The sequence below is a fragment of the Vitis vinifera genome, chromosome 7 (assembly GCF_030704535.1).
Source record: "Vitis vinifera cultivar Pinot Noir 40024 chromosome 7, ASM3070453v1".
Taxonomy (NCBI): Eukaryota; Viridiplantae; Streptophyta; class Magnoliopsida; order Vitales; family Vitaceae; genus Vitis; species Vitis vinifera.
This window is the reverse complement of record NC_081811.1, coordinates 24,105,652-24,125,062: the sequence shown is the minus strand read 5'-3', so window position 1 is coordinate 24,125,062 and position 19,411 is coordinate 24,105,652. Positions and strand designations below refer to the sequence as shown.

The following is a 19,411-nucleotide window of genomic DNA, read 5'->3' as shown; positions in this document are numbered from 1 at the left end:
GTTCACGTTGATTGTCATCTTTGAAGCGCATGACTGCACCGCCAGTGGATTGGACTCCGCCGGATTTGAGTTTAAGTCCAAAATATTCCATTTGTTGAAAAAAAATGATAAGAATACTATTTTAAAATATTTGTCAAACTAATATTTTGTATTCACGTAAACATCTATATAGATTTTTTTTTTTTAAGTGTAAAAAACCATAATTGGTGACTGTGATTTTAAGAGTTTCAATATTTAAAATCATCGTCACAAACTGTGATTTTACAATTTTCCTTAAAACTACGATTAATAGCATCAAAAATTTTTTTAATCAACGTTTGTTTTAATAATATTATAATTTTAATATTATTTTTAAAATATTATTTATCATAATAACCATAAAAAAATATATTTTTTATCATAATAATCATAAATCCACAATTAGTAATTGTGATTTTAAAAATATTATAAAAATCACAACAGTGATTTTACAATTTTCTTTAAAATCATAGGCACAAATTGTTTTAAAATTTTTTCATTGTAAAAAAGTTCATTTAGAAGTGGGAAAAATTTCTTACAATTTTCCATTGTTAATTTAAATTTTTTTTTTTTTACAAATTATCTTTAATAAATTTTTTTGTTATAAACCGTTTTTAAATTATATATATATATATATATATATATATATATATATATATATATATATATATATATATATATATTTATTTATTTTCACATTTTCCTTGAAAATTTGAGAAAAGAATTTAGCCTACATGCATTCCCATAAAAATTTATATATTTATGTTAAATAAAATATTTATTTAAGAAAATTTGTAAGAAACGAACTTTAAGGAATTTTGGTACACCATTAAGAAATTTTGGTACATCCATAATTTATACTAAAATTAAAAATAAAATAGCAAAGTTCTAAAATCTCTTTTTTTTTTTTAATTATGATTATATGAGTCATTCTCTAAGTGTGGTTTTAAAAAACTATAAAACCATCATCATAGACTATGGTTTTATGGTTATTATGACAAAAAAAAAATTATATTTATTATGATAAAAAATATTTTAAAAATAATATTAAAATCACAATAAATAATTTTGAAACCACAGTTATTAACTATGATTTTAAGAATATTTTTGAAACTTTTAAAACCATAATCATCAATAGTGGTTTTTTACACTTAAAAAAAAAATCTATATGAATGCTTCCGTGAATATAAAAAATTAGATTGATAAATATTTCGAGATGAATACTATTCTTATATGTTTTTTCAACAAAGGGATTATTTTGGACTGCCGGATTTTACCCATCCGTACGAGAATACCAAATGACATTGCCAATGTTGAGACCCTGATTGGGATTTGGGAGCCAACCACATCCTCTTTTTTTGCGGATATTATTAAATTCAATACACAAAGCACCAATCAAATTTGCTTTATGCGTGCCTGGACGTTGTAACTTGAGTGGTTTGGACAGGATTTATCACAATGCCTTTCCTTTTTTTTTTTGCCTTTTTCTATCTCAAATTTGACTTTCTAATTACCTTTCAATTCAGCGTAGCATTCAAGCTATTATTAATTTATCACTTAAATATTTTTAGTCATCTTGTCAATGGGAGTTCGTGAAAGCAAAAAAAGAAAAAGCAACCAATCAACTCTTAAAGTTAAGACTGCAAAAATGAAAAGGAAAAGAAGAAGCAACTCATATTGTACGGTTTTGTTCAAAGGATGCTGCGGATAAGGATCTACTTAGGGTTTAGTAGAGATGGGTTCCAACCACCATGGCTGGGCATTTCTTAAGCCAAAATCGAACTGCATAGAAATACAAAAATCCTTCCTCTTCTTTTTCTAATAATAATAAAAAAAAATGAACCCTCTAAAAATAATTTAATTTAATTTAATATTAATACTTATTTGGCATAGAAAAAAAAGAATATACCATTAAGCTGAACATCTGATTTATATTTTAAAAATGGCATCAGAAAGACCTAGAATTCCAATGCAACAAATTTTACAACATAATGCTTCACTTGGAAGAGAACAATGGCATCCATCTGCCGATGACTGGCAAATTTCTCAACTCAGACTGGCTCATGTGTCGTGTACACCACCAGATAGGCTCTCGATGCTTTGATTTACTATTTTTGTTGATAACTCCCATTAACATGGCCAGCGATGTCCAGACCGATATGCCCCATTTTTTCACGTTTAGTCTCCAAATACCTTCTATTCTCCATGGTTATGGGTGCCAACAATGGAACCCTGCCTACAATGGCCAAACCATATCCTTTAAGTCCATGGTATTTTGCAGGGTTGTTTGTCATCAGCTTCATTGTATGAACACCGAGATCTCGAAGTATCTGCCACAATAAAAATTATAAAATAAAAATCACACATTTAACCATCTAAGAAATACATCAGAATCAGAACAGCTCCCATAATTGTTTAAAAGACACGGTGTTGGTGGAAATTGAAAGCTACTAACTGCCAAAAGAATATGAAATGTAAGGAAAGGAACTCCTATCAAAATTTAAAATTAACTCCATGAGCTATTTGTTCTGAACTGACGCTTTCGCAAGTTACAGCAAACAATTAAACTCTATAGTAATTAATTTTATAATGGATAGATATCTACTATACTATGAGTCATAGTTAAAATAAAATTAGACATGGACAGGACAAAATTCTGGTGGGAATAACCAAGGAATGGTGTCAATTCTATGGTGACGTAAGGATGGATTCATGTCCTCAGCATGGTTAGCTAGGTGACTTAAGATACATAGACAAGACCAGCGTAGCTTGATCCACGATCTGAAAATGATTTTTGTGACTAGAAATCAAGTACATAATTCACAAAACAGTACCTGTGCTCCTATGCCATACTCCCGAGAATCAACGGGCAATCCCAGCTCCTCATTGGCTTCGACTGTGTCACGTCCATCATCCTGTAGGTTGTAAGCACGGAGCTTGTGTCCCAAACCAATTCCCCTTCCCTCATGTCCACGGAGATACACCAAGACACCTCTACCCTCAGCTTCGATTTGCTGCATTGCAAGTGCTAGCTGGTTTCCACAGTCACATCTGCCTGACCCAAATATGTCACCAGTGAGGCACTCAGAATGTACCCTCACAAGAATATCTTGTCCATTCCCTATCTTACCCTGTATATTTAAAAACCCTGTTATGCTAGGAGAAACATTAATTAAAAACTCAAGTTTGCTTTATTTTAGTCATCAACGACCCATATTCAGTGGTAGCAGTAATTTTACCCTGATTGATAACATAAACAAAATGCATGATATAAAGAAAGATGTGATGTTGTGATGATTTGGCTAAGGAAAGATATGCAATTCTGATAAACATTCAATAAAGATACGAAGATCACATGAACAAAAAATCAACAAAAAGAAATTATCTTTAGAGAATAACCATAAAAAGGGAAGAAGCTAGGTGTACAAAATCTTGGACATCTTCAAAGAAGTTCCTCTAAGATTCTTGAAGTTCTTCAACAAACATTTTTAGGTTACATCAAATTGCGTCACCTCCCAACAAGCAAACATACTTCCAGCCCAATGGTATACAGAGTCTCGTCATCTCCCAAAGCACCAGCAAATCAGTTAGGGATGTGCATACTAGTGTATGAGATAATCTAGGATCATTATCACCATTATCATAGTCTATACAAAGTTTCATCTGATGCATCCATATTCAACAAAGTTTCATCAACACATTTAAGCAGTCAACAACAATCCACACAGTATCACGTTTCAGATATGTGTTATAGGAAAAATTGATTTGAAACAGAAACACCAAGGATCTTTTTTAACTTTTCACAATGAATATACAAGATGGAGTGTTAATAGAGTTAATAGAATTAATAGACGAATTTTTTTAATTGTTTTTGGACTTTCTTTACCCCATAGAGATATTGACTAGAACATAACTTCTTTGCAAGGCCCGGGAGAATTCCATTCTCAGAAAATTTCTTCTAGGCACATTGCCCGTTCCTTAAACATTTAATAAATTTCCTTGAACATGGATTATGGAAACAGGCATTTTAGAAAATGAGAAATGAAATAGACTGAGACACTAGATGAAGCTTTTCCACCAATCTGATGAATAGACATGACTTGTTCCAACTTGGTATATTCTTTATTATGGAATCACAACACCAATTGCTAAATGCTTTTACATATCAATAAACCCAAAGAAAGAGCCCAGGGTGGGAGATAGGGAGTCTCTCCAGCCAATCACCATTTCAGCTGAGTTTTTCCTCAACTTCACCCAAAACCAAAAGCTACCCCAATGGTTGAACACCTTAAAATTGATTTCAGGTTAGCAACCTCTTCAATAGTGGCATCAAGAAAAATCGTGGTTTAATTAGAAACCGTATACATGACACCTCTCTACCATCTGTCCACAACTAAAAACATTGCAAGTTCTCTTTTTGAGGACAACATTCCAACATGCATACACCACAGTATATGGAAGAGGAAATGCCAAATAGGATATCCTAGAATTAATGCACTTAAACTTGCAAAAAATCCTATCAGTAAAAGAGGTAGACATGCTCTACATTCTCCATCTGGCACCAAAACCACTATTACCAGTTCGTATAACAGGAAAAAGAGAAGGAAAAGAAAACAACACCTCATCTATATGATTAAGGTAATATTTCATCTAGCGTAAGACCTCCACTATAGACCTCCATTACAACATGATTGTTAGGAAGTGTCCCAAATTCCTAATTAGTATAAATTCCTTTTTTTGTAAAGAATATTGTATAGAATATTTTTAGGTTGATATATTATTGTAATATTAGACTTCCTTATAGAATAAGGAAGGTTGTTGGAAATATCCCTATAAATGTTCTAGGTCATGAGGGGAAAAAGTTATGAGATGGAGATAGGCTTGTAAAGACTAAGGTGGATAGAGATGTGAGGAAAAACGGGAGGTACCCGGTGGAGCGAGAAGACTCATGGTAGGGTAGGGATATGAAGAGTGGGGAAACATGGGATGTTTTGCGAACCCAATAATTATATCTGGTTATGTCCTCTGTAATGTTCTCTATTGTGTACTGAAATAATTCTCTCTCATCCGTGGACATAATGGTTGGTCGAACCACATTAAAACCTCGGGTACCGTTGTGTTGATTATTTTATCTTTGTGCTTTTGATTAACGATGTTCGCATCAAAGTTTCGCCGTCGTAACAATGATAAACTTACCTGATGGAAATGATTGCCTTATAAAGCCAATAAGTCATATTATTTATAAAATGAGTTCTATTATCACTTCCAAATTATGGGTATGATTAATATCATGTTAAGATGACATATGTTATTCATTGTTTACATTGTATAGAAATCATGTAAATGGTAATAAACAATTTACAAGGAGTTATGATTGTTTTATATTCCTTGTTACCTAAAACTATATTCACAACCAATGAGTGTGAACCAAACAACATACTTTATAATTGGTTATCACATGTGGTATAACTAATGTGATAAATTAGCGTGTCTCAACCACTAGAGTAGAAGATTTTTAGGAAAAATTCTAGGTTTTTGTAAGATGAAAAATTATTGAACAACATTTACCATAAATCTCTTGGACTTACTATTGCCAATGAAAAAATATGGTGTTTTATTCAAAATTTATAGAAAGGTCTTAAAATCTTGAGGGTGTTACTAAGTCTCATATATAGTTAATGTGATTTTGAAATTGTCAACTGATGATGCATAGTTAAAGTCTATATATAAATATGTTGAAACATATTAATTATCATGAGGGTTGTTAAACATCTAATGAAGGATCCATCACTCCTGTTGTATAACAGAACATTATAATTTGTGTCTTTTGTAAATCAGACTTTAAGGTTAGCTCAGGGAAGAAGGGTGTCGGCAAGGGATCCAACCAGTACAATTCGAAAATATGCTTCATTAATCTATATACATATAAGCCGAGGGTATTATAAGTGCTATGGGCATTTCAACCATGTCAACTTATATGGAATATCAGTTGATGGACAAGATTGCACTTGCAAAGTTAAGAATGAATTAACATGATTAGTTTAATAATTAAGAGTTAATCCTAACATAGGAATTTAATTACCCTATTGGTGGCTCTTTATGTTAATTCATGAATCCTATTTTACAAATAAATTAATCTAGACAAAAAAATTTCACAGCTTTCAATACTGGTTCATATGTTAGCATTCTAGGATTCATGAAACTTAAACAAGAAGCTATTTCTTACAGGATTCATGCGACATGAAAAGGAAGTTAAATATATCATATTAGAGGTTATATGTATCTTGATCAGAAAGCTAATAATGTTGTCAGTATATTAATTAACAAATCGCGAATTCTAAAAAGTGAATGTGCAGCTCTTTTGTGTTTTTTTTTTTTACGGTTTGAATGGAAAGGAATAGTAAGGCGTTTGATAACAAAGAACTTTTTGATCAAGGAATTAAACTTGTTTTTTTTTGTAATCTTTGGGGGTGGTCCAAATTATTTATAGCTCTAGGCCTTTTCTCTATTGTAGATTTTGTGGATTGAATAGGGTCACATTGAAAGGTGCTTTTTTTTGTTAGTCCCTCTTTCTTTTTTTGGTTGCACTTTTGGCGTCCTTTGTATACTCTCTTTGTACTTTGGGGCGTTTTCGGCGTTTCTCTTTTTAATATACGTTTTCTCTTTACCTGTAAAAAAAAAAGTGAATGTGCCCTTAAGGCCTAACTCAAGTGGTAAAGGAGTTGGGGAGGGTTGGTAGGAGTTTCCAGGTTCAAGTCCCAATGGGGACAAAAATTGACCTATTAAAAAAAAAATCTAAAATGTGAATGTATGCTATTAAGAATAACCACATTTCTTGAATTTTCTAATGGGAGAAAGATCCCCACAAATCCCATGATACTTTCACTTTAAAAGTCTCTATAGATATATGAAAAGATTATTGTATTGAAAAACTTTGCAAGTGAAGGGCATCATTTTCTATCTCTATTTTGGGAGGTTGAAGTTCAAACTTCAGGGAAGCATTGCATGTGGGTTTAGGAGTTTGCATTTGTGAACCTTGTGAGGTTTTCTTAAATTCTTCATTATTGAACCTATATGGATTATGTGGATAATCTATTAAAAAAATCAGCACTGTATATAAGATATTATGTGCATAAACTATCATCAACAAACAGCAATAATCATGCTAACCACATCCATATTTCTGTCCAATAAACTGATTGTATAGTTGATTAGCATTAAAAAATGCATGATTTATCCTCTTATTACTATGAATTGCATAATTCATAGGCCTTACATTGTTCCATTTGATCAATTTTCTCACTTAATACCGTTTTAAGGTAGATTGATGAGTTTATACATATTTTGCAAGAAAAAGGAATGAAAACCATGCAGGAGAAAAAGCAAAATCAGGAATCACTTAACTTTCAAACCATTTTGTCTCACTTACTTTGCAAGCCCCCCCTGCAAAGTGGCCAGCAGCCAACTGCACTACCCAAGCAACTTCACTACTCATGGCAGTGGGTCAACTTCGCAAACCAGGCTTGCACACAGCTTCGCAACCCCCTGGCTACCACTTACTTTGCTACCCAGGCAGTTTTACACCAACTAGGCTGCATGACACTTTCCTGCAGGGGGGTGGGGGGGTAGGTGGGTGTGGGGTTCACTTGCTCCCCTTGCACATGCACCAACTCAACTTCATAAGGCATTCCTCTTGTCCCACTTGGTGAGAAGAAGACCTGCCACATTTCCCTCTTGTCACCTCCACCAACCAAGCAGCTCATGCATGCTCAAAAAGCAGTTTCACTAAGGCAATTGGAAGGACCTGCACCCAATCACCAACGAGCACCACACAAGATATGGATTGCCAACCAAGATACCTAGGAAAGCTACCTTGGATGACAAGACCCTCGAACCTTTCCTTTCTCCCTGATCTTATCTTATCCTATTGTTGCATTAGCTGTCAAAAATTCTATAAATAGCGAGTGTGAGGGAAAAGAGAATAACAAGTCGAGAAAGTAGTTCAGTAGTTAAGAAAAAACTTAACCTCCATGAGAGGATAATTTTATTTTATTTTTTTATTTTTTTTTTTGAAGTAGTTAAGTTCCTTTTTCAATTGGAATCAAGCTTTCTTTTTCTTCACAAAAACATTTTTTTTTTCATTTTGATGCCACTGTGAGCAGCTAAATTTACAAGTCAAGATGAGAGGAGGTTGAGGTTATTCCATTATTGCTTTTAGCACAAAGGGAACCTCTGCACCTGAAGAACCTGATTTGACTTGCTCACTCTTAGAGCCAAGCCTGAGCTTGCTGAGATGATGAAGTAAGCATGTCCTCACTGCCATTACAACTTGCTAGTTGCTTGGAAAAGCCTTAAATTGGGAGTTAATGCTTGAATGAGAATTGGGGTACGGAGTCACTTCATAGCATGAGTTAGGTTGGTGCGTAGGAAACAAATAGGAGTTGGCCAAGGAAGGAAGGAGATAAAAGATAAGAGTGTGCCGGCATCTATCAATGATTATGGGCCACACACCATCACCTTGCCATGAGTAGGTGAGGGGGAACCTCAATTAATCCAAGCATTGACACTGTTATTACTCTCATACATTTCTATTGTTGACAACTCACTCATTTATGAACTTCTTCTTGGACACATTGGATTTAGCTCACTAAAAGTCCATTTGGTGGTGCTTTAAGAAAGCACTTCTAGTTTAAAAAAATGATTTTTGAAGAAAACTTAGACGTTTAGCAAAATTTAGAAAACATTTTTAAAAAGTTGAAAAAATATCTTTAAGTGCGTTTTGGACACTTTTTTTTTGATAGGCAAATGCAGAAATATATTAGAAAAGGGCACCTTGAGGTTGACCCAAAAGCATACAGGGGGTATACAAGAGGCACCTTAAGGCACAAACAAAAGAAGAGAAGATACAAAACCATCCCTCATCTAGCGCCTAGCCAATAAAAAAACTAAGTAAAGGAAGAGGACCTTCATTTACAACCGACTTAGTCCACAACCAAAGATTACAAACAAAAGAATTTTTCAACCTATGAATCGAAAAATCCTCATTATCAAAGGCAATCCTATTTCTTTCCTTCCAAACTACCCAAAAAAGGCACAAAAGGGCAGCCTTCCACACCTTTCTACGCTTCTTGCCCAAGTTAAAGCCCCGCCATCCAATAAGGGTACCTCTAACCGAAAAAGGGAGGACCCAAGTAACTCAAAAAAGGGCAAACAATAATTCCCATAAAACTCTTGGCCTGGTGCAATGCATAAGAATATGATCAATGGACTCCTCTTCCTCACAGCAAAGGAAACATCTATTAGCAAGAACCCGACCCCTCTTTTTAAGCTGATCCAGACTAAGCACCTTACCCCAAGAAGCCTCCCAAGCGAAAAAGCTCACTTTGGTAGGCTCACTAGGGCTCCAGATCATACCATAAGTCAACTCTTCTTGAAGCTAGATCATTATAAAGGGATTTAACTGAGAAAATCCCATTCGAAGTCTCTTTCCACAGCATTCTATCTTCCACAAGAGGAATAAGCCTTACTCCCCGGATTGTCAAAAGTAGCCTCTCCACCTCCTCCACCTCCCAATCATTGAAGGGCCTAGAGAATCTAGGACTCCAAACCCCTTCCTCTCCCGAAGGATCCCAAAACTCCACTACCCAAGCCTCTTTAGAGGAAGCAAAAGCATACAAGGAGGGAAAAGAATTACAGAGGGCGAGGTTCCCACACCCATTATCTTTCCAAAATTTCACTCTTCTACCGTTCCCCACTGAAAAAACGACTTTATTTTGCATAAGGGCACCTTCCTTCCTTATTTCCTTCCAAAATCCTACTCCATAACTCTCCTTAACTTCTCTAGTAACCCAACCCCCTTCTTCCTCCCTGAACTTCCTACTAATGACATGCCTCCAAAGATTTTCCCTTTCATTCGCAAAGCGCCAGTTCCATTTGCAAAGTAGGGCCCTATTGAGAGTAGATAGACGTCTAACTCCCAAGCCACCCTTCCTTTTGTCCAAACAAACGGTATCCCAATTAACTAGGTGAGGCTTCCTCTCCAAAACTCCCCCTCCCCATAAGAAATCCCTTTGAATTTTTTCCAACCTTAAACTAACCACTCTTGGCATTCGAAGTAAAGACATCAAGTATATGGGCATACTTGACAATGTACTACGAATTAGAGTGATTCTCCCTCCTTTGGATATAAATTGTCTTTTCCACAAGGCAAGCCTTTTCCGAAATCTCTCTTCCACCCCATCCCAAACGGCCACAGACTTGTGGTTTGCCCCCAAAGGGATCCCCAAGTAAGAAGAAGGCAGCCTTCCCACTTTGCATCCAGCCTCGAGAGCCAAAGCCTCCAAATTCTCCACTCTTCCAACCGGCAAAATTTCGCTTTTGTCCAAATTGATTCTCAAACCTGATATGGCCTCAAACCACATCAACAACCAGCTTAAGTAAACCATCTGATCTTCGGAAGCTTCACAAAACACTAAGGTGTCGTCGGCAAACAACAAACGAGAGACCAAGGCCCCATCCCCACCCCTTCCATTTACTCTACAGCCTGAAAGGAACCCTCTCCCCACTGCTCTAAGGATGAGCCTACTAAGAGCCTCCATTCCTATCACAAAAAGATAGGGGGAAAGGGGGTCCCTCTGACGCAGCCTCCTTGAACTGTTGAAGTAGCCTTCTAGAGTGCCATTGACCAAGACTGAAAACGATGCTGTAGAGATGCACCAGGAGATCCACCTGGTCCACTTCTCCCCAAAACCCATGCTTTGCATTACAAACAACAAAAAATTCCAGTTTATGTGATCGTATGCTTTCTCTCGGTCCAATTTACATAACACCTCACTCTCGTTTCGTTTCAACAAGGAATCTATTGCCTCATTGGCAATAAGGGCAGCATCAAGAATCTGTCTTCCTTCAACAAAGGCGTTTTGAGCTAAAGACACCACTTTGCCCATTACCTTCTTAAGTCTGTTAGCTAACACTTTTGCCAACAGTTTATACAATCCTCCCACCAAACTGATCGGTCTGAAGTCTCTAAGGTTCTCGGCACCTGCTTTTTTTGGGATTAGGACCAAAAAGGTTGAATTCAGGCTTCTAACAAATCTGTCATGCTCGTGAAATTCTTTCAAAAAACCCATAACCTCTTCTTTGACAAGATCAAACAAAATTGCCAAAAACTAAGGGGGAAACCATCTGGACCCGGAGCCTTGTCCCTGTTCAGATCTGAGAGAGCCAAGAAGACCTCATCCTCTGAAAATACCTCCTCCAGTCTAGCTGCTTCCTCATCTCCAATCCTATTAAAGTCCAAACCTTCCATAGATGGGTGCCAACCCCCCGGATCAGTCAAAAGGTCCTTAAAAGCTCCAACCACTCCCCCTTTAATCTCCTGCTCCTCAGTTAACCAGGTTCCGTCTATTTTAATCTTGGACAGACAGTTTCTCCTTCTATGGGAATTAGCCATCTTATGAAAAAAGCTTGTGTTTCTATCACCCTCCCTCAGCCACACTTCTCTTGATTTTTGTCTCCAAGAAACCTCCTCCATTAGAGCCCATTTTTCGAATTCCCCCTTTGCTTCCTTTCTAACTTCCAGTTCCTCCATTGATAATGGACGCAGCTTCTCCTGATCATCCCAGAAATCCACCTTGTCCAAGGCCAATTTCTTATTAACTCCCACCTTCCCAAAAACATCTTTGTTCCAAGACTTTAAGATAGCCTTCAAAGCCTTCAACTTCTCTGCAAGGATGAAACTAAAGGATGCATTGAATCTTAGACTTTGCCACCACCCCTTCAACAGGTCCTTAAAACCCTCCTCCTTTAGCCACATGTTTTCAAACCGAAAAGGGACAGACCCTTTTCTAACCCCTGCCCCATCCAATAGGATAGGAAAGTGATCAGACACTGGCCTAGGAAGAGTACTCTGCACTACCCCCTTAAAGTGGCCCTCCCAGTCCTCCGACACCAAGAAACGATCTAGCTTGGACATAGCTTGACTGTTCAACCCTCCGCTCCAGGTGAATGGACCCCCCTAAAGAGGGAGATCCCTCAAGTCCAGGTCATCAATCACTTTCGAAAATCTTCTCATTGAAGAAGACAACCTCCCTCCTCTTCTACTCTCATTCGGAAATCTGATCATATTGAAGTCTCCGCCGATACACCAAGGATCACTCCAAAGCCCACAGATGGCCCCTAACTCTTCCCAAAACAGTTCTCTATATCTTTTCAAGGTAGGGCCATACACTCTTGAGAAAATCCAACTAAAGCCATCTTCGCAATTCTTGAACCGACAGGAAATGGAGAAGAGACCCACCTCCATCCCTATCAGCTCCAACACTCTATTATCCCAAAAAACCAACACCCCTCCAGCCGCACCCCTCACATTCAGGACTCCCCATTCTAAAAATCTCCCCACTCCAAGACTTCTCACCACCCCTATAGACATCTTTGACATTTTAGTCTCCTGTAGGCAGACCAAGTCCACTTTTAGGGAACTAATTAAGGCCTTAATTAATCTCCTCTTATTTCTGTCATTTACCCCCGGACATTCCAAGATAAAATTTTAATCTTCATTTAAAAACATAAAGCTCTATCCTCATTTCTTCTATTCGAACCTTTCTTTCTGCTCTCTCCATCATAATTAATCAAACATTCCAGTTTTTTCACTTCCCGATCAAACCTTGACATTCCTAAAATTCCCTTCTTCTTGCCTTGATCCCTTCTGGTTTTCAGCCTTAAAAGTAATTTAAGAATTTCCCCTTCAACACCTTCTGTTGTGAATCCCAGAGTCTTACTGAACTTAGCCAAGCTACTTTCATCCCAACTGCTGCCCGGGTCCTCCCTTTCCTCTAGATCCTCACTCTCCTGCGGCCTGTTACCCATATTCTTTTCCCCCTCTGTACCCGTCACCCATGGACTGCTGTCAGTCAGCACGGCGCGCAGCGGAGCCCGATACCCAACTCCTTTATCAATGTCTTCCGTTCCCAAAACACCCCCCACCACCAAAGCCCGATCACACCCAAAGAGAGGAGAAAAAGAGAAGAGGACCCAATCCTCCCCAAAGACAGCGGGAATGGACTTGTACCTAGATGCCTCGGCTATCAGAGCTTCTTCAATCATTCGCGTTCTCGTTTTCACCGAGAGAGACTCTGAATCCCTCCAGTCTCCTCCGAGAAAGCAAGCGACCCCCCCATCCTCCTTATCTTGAACACACGAAGCTTGCTTCATAGCCTTAACTTCCATCTCCCCGACCTCGGCATGAGGAAAAGCCCTAACTCCTTTTATCCCCCCAAGCCCAGGCTCAAAACCCATGCCAGCCCTGCCCTCGCAGCCCACAATCGAGCCCTTGATGAAAAAAGGCCTATCCTCGCAGCCCATCACCCACCCTTTTATCGTGATGGGCCTCGGCTCACAATCCGGCCCATACTTCTGGGCACCCTCAGAGGCTGGCTTGAGACTAGCCCTCCCAAGCCCGCTACTAAACTGGGCCTCCCAATTGGGCCCAAATTCAAAAGCTGCTGGCCCGAATTCAAGGCTTCCCAATCTGGCTATTTTCCCTGCACCTTGGCTTCTAATCCCAAGGCTATCTTCTCCATCAGTCACCTCCGCACCAGGCCCCCTTTCAGCCGACTCAGATGGAAAGCCTGTAGCCCCTTTTGAAGAGCTACCACAGGGCGGCTCAACTACTCCCGCCAGCTCCTTTGGTTGTCCATCCTTCACCAACACGCCTCCTCTGCACTCAGCACGTGACCCACTCCCTGTTTCTGCTTTGTCCACTGTAGCCCCTTTCCCGAGACAACTTCCCGCCGACACCACCTGAGAGAACCAAGGCGGGGAGTCCCACCACAGCTGGACTGAGAAGCACCCCGACTCATCCACAATTTGGACAGAAGAAGGTGTGTCCCTACCCACCATCTTCACCAACAGTCTAGCCCGTTGCAACTCTGCCATTGAAACCGTCTTGTTGTCCACAGCAATGAACCCACCACAACCATCTCCTATCAACTTAAACACCTCGCAGTTCCATAAGTGAAGGGGAAGACCCACCACTCTCACCCATGCCTCGTTAGCAAAGGCTCCATTGCTAAAACATCCCACCTCCGGGTGCCATCTTTCCAGCACTAACACACTGCCTAAAACCTTTCTCTTCCCTCTAGCAAGAACACGCTCGGCCTCACTAACCAATTCAAACTCAAAGAGCATTAGCCCACCTCCCATTACAGCTATGTCCAACTTGCCTTTGAGGAGCCAAGTGTGACCAACCTAGTTTTTCAGATATTCCAACTCAGGGGGATGGTTCTCCACCTTTTCCCATCTACCCACTAAGCAGCACCCAGCTGCTCTAATCTACCAGGCTTCACCCTCCTTCCCACCTCCAACCAGACCTTATCCCCAAGTCTACCCATTTTCGATTTTGCTACATCCGCAAAGGTCCTTGGTTCAAGCTCATTTTCCTTCTTCAGCACCTCAAGTGAAAGAGGGTCCTTTAATCCTCCAAAGGGAGCTACCCCAACCTCTCTCAGCTTCTCTGCCAAAATATTCCACCCTCCAGATAACCCCTTCCCTTCTGGAAAAATTAAGCAAAATCTTTTTGCCTCTAAATCGCGAACAGAGCAGAGAAGAAATCTTCCCGCCTCATTTGAACGACGCTCCATTCTATACTTCCTTCCCTCCTCCTCCCAAACAAGGGACCAACTTCTTTCATCTCTATCTCTACAGCAGGATTCAACTCCAACCAACAAGCTGCTGAGACTTGCATCCCCAAATCTGATCCAAGATGTTATCCCTTTGCATCTCTCCCAAATGCATCCTCTCAGCTTGCCTCCAACTTCATCAATCACAAGTTCAAAAGCTTTGGACTCCACAGTAAACCATCTTCTTCCTCCTCTAGATTTATGATTAAAAGCCATCTAAAAAAAGAAGAACATCCAAATTCATAGCCAAGTAGTGCGTTTTGGACACTTGATGAGTGATTCTCCCAAAAACACTTTCACCAAAAGCACTTGGAATAGCAACACTACCAAACGCATTCTAAATCTCCATGACTGTTTAAACCCCGAGGAAAAACAACATCTGACTCTTGTCAGGTGCAACAATCTATAGTCTTTGTACTTGGGGACTTGACTCTATAATTGTATACCCGTCAAAAATCACCAAGCAATAGTTACAATAAAAAGTTCCATTCTCAATATAGGTTCAACTCCAAGCCAACTTGCTGTTTTCTTTTTCTCATAGTTCAGTAACAAGAGGATTGTTTATTAGGAATCGATAAAGACTATGTGAAAGGAAACTAACATGAGAATTAGCTAATTGCCATAAACAGAGTTGGTTTGACAGAGGAACTCGAGATAAAATTAACTGCACCATAGGTGCTGCAGTTTGAAATTGCATATAGAATGCATGTTTTTGGTTGTGTCAAACATGAGGAGAATTTTGAAATAGAAGCATCTGTTTTGCCTATGATGCTGAATCACTAATGTTAAGCAAATTCAGCATAACCACGAACATTCACAAGAACAAGGTTTCCACCATGGGCTACAAGAACACAACACAACATGGAGAGTCAACCCTGATAAGTTAAAATTGGGGAGCATGTTGACATTGCAATTATAGGAATTACCCTTGATAGAAAGGTATGGCAAAAGTCTATCTCATATTAGTGTTAGGAAATAAAGGAAAAGAAAAGACAGTTTCAACAATTAAGTATTCTAATTACCCTAGATAGTGTTCGACAATGAAGAGTTTTTAGTTCATAGGTTGAAGCATTCTTTTGTGTGTAGTTTTTGGTCTTGGACAAAGTTGTATATAGATGCTTTACATTTAATCGACTTTTTTGATTGGTTGGGTTCTAGGTGAGGGCGGGTGAGGTTTTTTGTATCCCCTTCTTTTTGCTCTTCTTAGCCTTATGACGCCTACTATATACTTCCTGTATGCCTTGGGTTGTCCTCCAAGCTTCCTTTTTCTAATTTATATATTCTCTTTTGTGTTTACCCATAAAAAAAATTGCTCTTGCTCACCTTAACCATGGCAATATGCTCGACCCCATCCAGCATTGATTTGTAACAGTAGGCCTTAAATGGCCCCCACATAGTGGGTATTGGTGCACCAGCAGCCTTCTCCACTAATTTATCTCGTTTCCTCCTATATCTGGTAATTAATAAATTTGTAAAAATTATTAGAACAGGTACTTCTTTTGTTAATTCAAAATATATAATAACTAGGGAAGCAATTACCTCTAATAGGAGGAACATTCAATAGGAAGCAGCTTAATTATTTGTTTTTATGTCATTCATATGTTTTTAGAGTGGATGATTCTTGAAGTGCAAGAAGCATACACTAATATGGATAACTTTCTCTTACAACATGAATTTTGCTACTAGAATGAATTCAAATTGTACCATGAGAGGCTTAACTCATTCGTCTTAAATTCCACATCCCAGATTTTCTCAATCTCATCGGAGGAAACATCAACTTCCAACCCTTATGACATGATCATTCAAGTATTCTTTATGATCACATAAGAATTTATTTACATAAAATCAGAGCATGTTAACAATGCTTTTGAATTTTCTGCTTTTGGAATTGGAACTAGTTCTCCATCAAAACTCTAGGCTGTTAGAAGGCTACAACCTAAATCAACTTGATATACATTGTAGGCCCCCATTACCTAACTGTTTAAGCTTAAGTCAACTTGGTAACTTAAAATGGTACCAAATCCTTGCTTTACAAGAGATCATAAGATTTAACTTATCACTTATTTATTGAACTCATATTCAAACCAAAAGAAGCTGCCTGTGAGGCAGGATGTTAGAGGTTTTTAGCCCTACTTCATATACATGTTAGTCTATAATTATATAATGTCTTAAAATTAGCCTACTTCATATACATGTTAGCCTACCATTATATAAAAACTTAAATTTTTAAGTCATAATTTCATACCTCATTGTTTATTTATTTATTTCCCTTATTTTTCAAACCCACATGCAAAGTATTAGAGGGCTATAGTCTAAATGAGTTTAATATAAATGTTCAACCTACCATCACCTAACAACTTAAGCTTTTGAATCAAATTAGTGGCTTAACAAAGGTAAGAAAAATACGTGAACACACACTTATGAGTTTTCCTTTAATGGTATGCCACAAGTAGGCAAGAATGACACCCTGATTTCATTCAATGACCATGCGATATGCATTTTTTTCCCTAAAAATAATATTGATGAATTCAACAATAATTGCTTGAAAATTCGGCACTAAAAAAGTCCTCATCACATACTTGATATAACTAGAAATTAGTACTCTACGCAAGGACTGGCATGATTGTTACCTGATTAAATCAGCGATTGAAATAATCTTCAAGTTCTCCACCTCTGCAAATTGGCGAAGCTTTGGCAACCTGGCCATGGAGCCATCATCATCCACAATTTCACATAAAACTGCAACAGGCTCTAACCCAGCCAACACAGCAAGATCAACTGAAGCTTCAGTATGCCCAGCTCTTTTTAAAACCCCTCCCTCCCTGCACTTGAGGGGAAAAATATGACCTGGACGATTGAAATCCTGGGGTTTTGAATCTTTAGATGCAAGAGCTAATATTGTTGTTGCTCTATCATGAGCTGAAACACCAGTTGTCGTCCCATGCTTTGCATCCTAGAAAATCCAATACAACTGATATAAAATGAGAGAAGATTTTGATTATAGTAAACAGTCGAACAGACAATGAACAAATATTGTCCAAATAATTCTCTGAATAGAACCAAAAACTACTATTACAATCAACAACCTTGGGCTCGTCTTCTAATCACCAATCCAACAAGAAATCAGGACCAGCATCACAAACTCTTGTAACTCCAGGCTCCAGAAACCAAGACATTCAATTAGATTATATACACTGGAATCTTCTAAAAGATTTAATATAACATTTTCAACCTTCCCCTGTTCCTGTTTAACTCATCCAGTCTGTTAGACTCAGACATGTTAAACAAGATTCCTTATGAAAAAGCAGAAGAAAACATGCAACAGCATGTTATATACTCCGGACTATGGTGTGTGGGATCATGACTGGGTCATGTTTGTATATTCTGAATGGTGAGAAATAAACTTATTTCATTAGATAAAGCCAAGTAATCCTATATTTTATACCTATTGCAAGTTCAGTATGGATTTTCCACCATAGCTAAAACAGTTTGCACCAAATCCTTGAAAAAAGTAGGAAATGTTTATAAGTCTATCTTACATGCACATCAGAGGAAAGGAACAGAGGCTAAAATTATCATTCAACTATATCAATACATACCACTGACACAGTGAAAGCTGTACAAAGTTTCTCTTCATTCTCCTTCTGAGTCACCATCAAAGGAAGTTGCAGCCTCTCTAAGTCTTCCCCTTTCATGCTCACACACACTATCCCGGTCCCATGCTTGACAATAAAGGCCATAGCATGAGGAGTAACCAATGATCCCGCCATTATTAAATCTCCCTCATTTTCTCTGTCTTCATCATCCACAACAATTACAAACTGCAAAAATCATCCCCAATTACAAAAACATTGACAAAATTTGGAAACCCTACCAATCAATAAATTAAAAAGACAACTGACCTTGCCTTGGCGGATGTCCTCAATGGCCTCAGCGACTGAAGAAAACCCCTCGGTAGGACAATCCAGGTCTAATTCATCATTATTATAAAAAAACTCACTAGTAGTAGAAGTTATCTCTGCGGCAAGGGTCCCAAAAGAGGTCCCTTCTGGTTGGTCTGCCTGTTCATTGAAAAAAGCATCCTCTTCTACCATTCCACTGCTGCTAGAATAAGATAAGAGACCATCATTTCCAGATACCAATGCAGCTATCCCTCTACCATTGGCCTTTAAACTCAAGCACGATTGTCTATTGATAGAAGACCACACAGAGCCTGATAATAGGTACCCATGCTCTGCAAATGGGTTCACACCATTGTAGCGTCTGGAGAAAACCAGAAATCAGCCAAGCATGATTTGCATAAAAATTTATAACACGAAAGCTTTATATTTTGGTGGGACAAAAGTTGCAAGAAACAAGAAAAACAGAGCCATAAACTTACAGTGAACGAGTAGGGGCAATTGAGGAGGAAGAGAGGTTGAACAAAGCCATGGCTTAAACCGAACCCCAGCCAACAATAAAAAAGGATGAGGTTGCCAAAAGGCCTCTATCGCCAAACTAGCGGTAGGGTACAGAATGAAGGGTTGAGATTACGTGGAGTAGGAGAGGTGGGAAGGGCGTTAGATGAACCGGATCACATCATTTTCTCGTTTATGCGACCGCCCCTTTAGGTGGCTGTGGACTTGTGGGAGAACTCATGGGGAATGCCCTTGGGATTAAGAAATTAATAGATCACCCTCCAGCAGAGAATTAGCTGCCACGTGTGCGAAAACTAT

At 38.4% G+C, this 19,411-nt stretch overlaps 1 protein-coding gene across 1 annotated transcript; it reads right to left on the bottom strand.

Moving 5' to 3' along the window:
• Window positions 1–1,871: 1,871 nt before the first annotated feature.
• LOC100241208 (bifunctional riboflavin biosynthesis protein RIBA 1, chloroplastic) lies at window positions 1,872–19,330 on the bottom strand. The gene is made up of 7 exons (XM_002266057.5): window positions 19,078–19,330; window positions 18,599–18,959; window positions 18,296–18,517; window positions 17,327–17,649; window positions 16,020–16,149; window positions 2,853–3,149; window positions 1,872–2,348 (listed from the first exon to the last, which is right to left on the bottom strand). Exons 1-7 carry the CDS (start codon window positions 19,125–19,127, stop codon window positions 2,127–2,129), a joined length of 1,605 nt encoding a protein of 534 aa, XP_002266093.2. The 5' UTR covers window positions 19,128–19,330; the 3' UTR covers window positions 1,872–2,126.
• Between the last annotated feature and the right edge of the window lie 81 nt (window positions 19,331–19,411).

Bases quoted from the DNA above. Each gene is read 5' to 3' on its own strand.
- LOC100241208 (XM_002266057.5), bottom strand. From the start codon at position 19,127: ATGGCTTTGTTCAACCTCTCTTCCTCCTCAATTGCCCCTACTCGTTCA. The intron at 17,650-18,295 runs GTATGTATTGAT...TGGATTTTCTAG, and splicing joins CAGCTTTCACTGTGTCAGTG to GATGCAAAGCATGGGACGAC. The intron at 2,349-2,852 runs GTACTGTTTTGT...TTATTGTGGCAG, and splicing joins AGTATGGCATAGGAGCACAG to ATACTTCGAGATCTCGGTGT.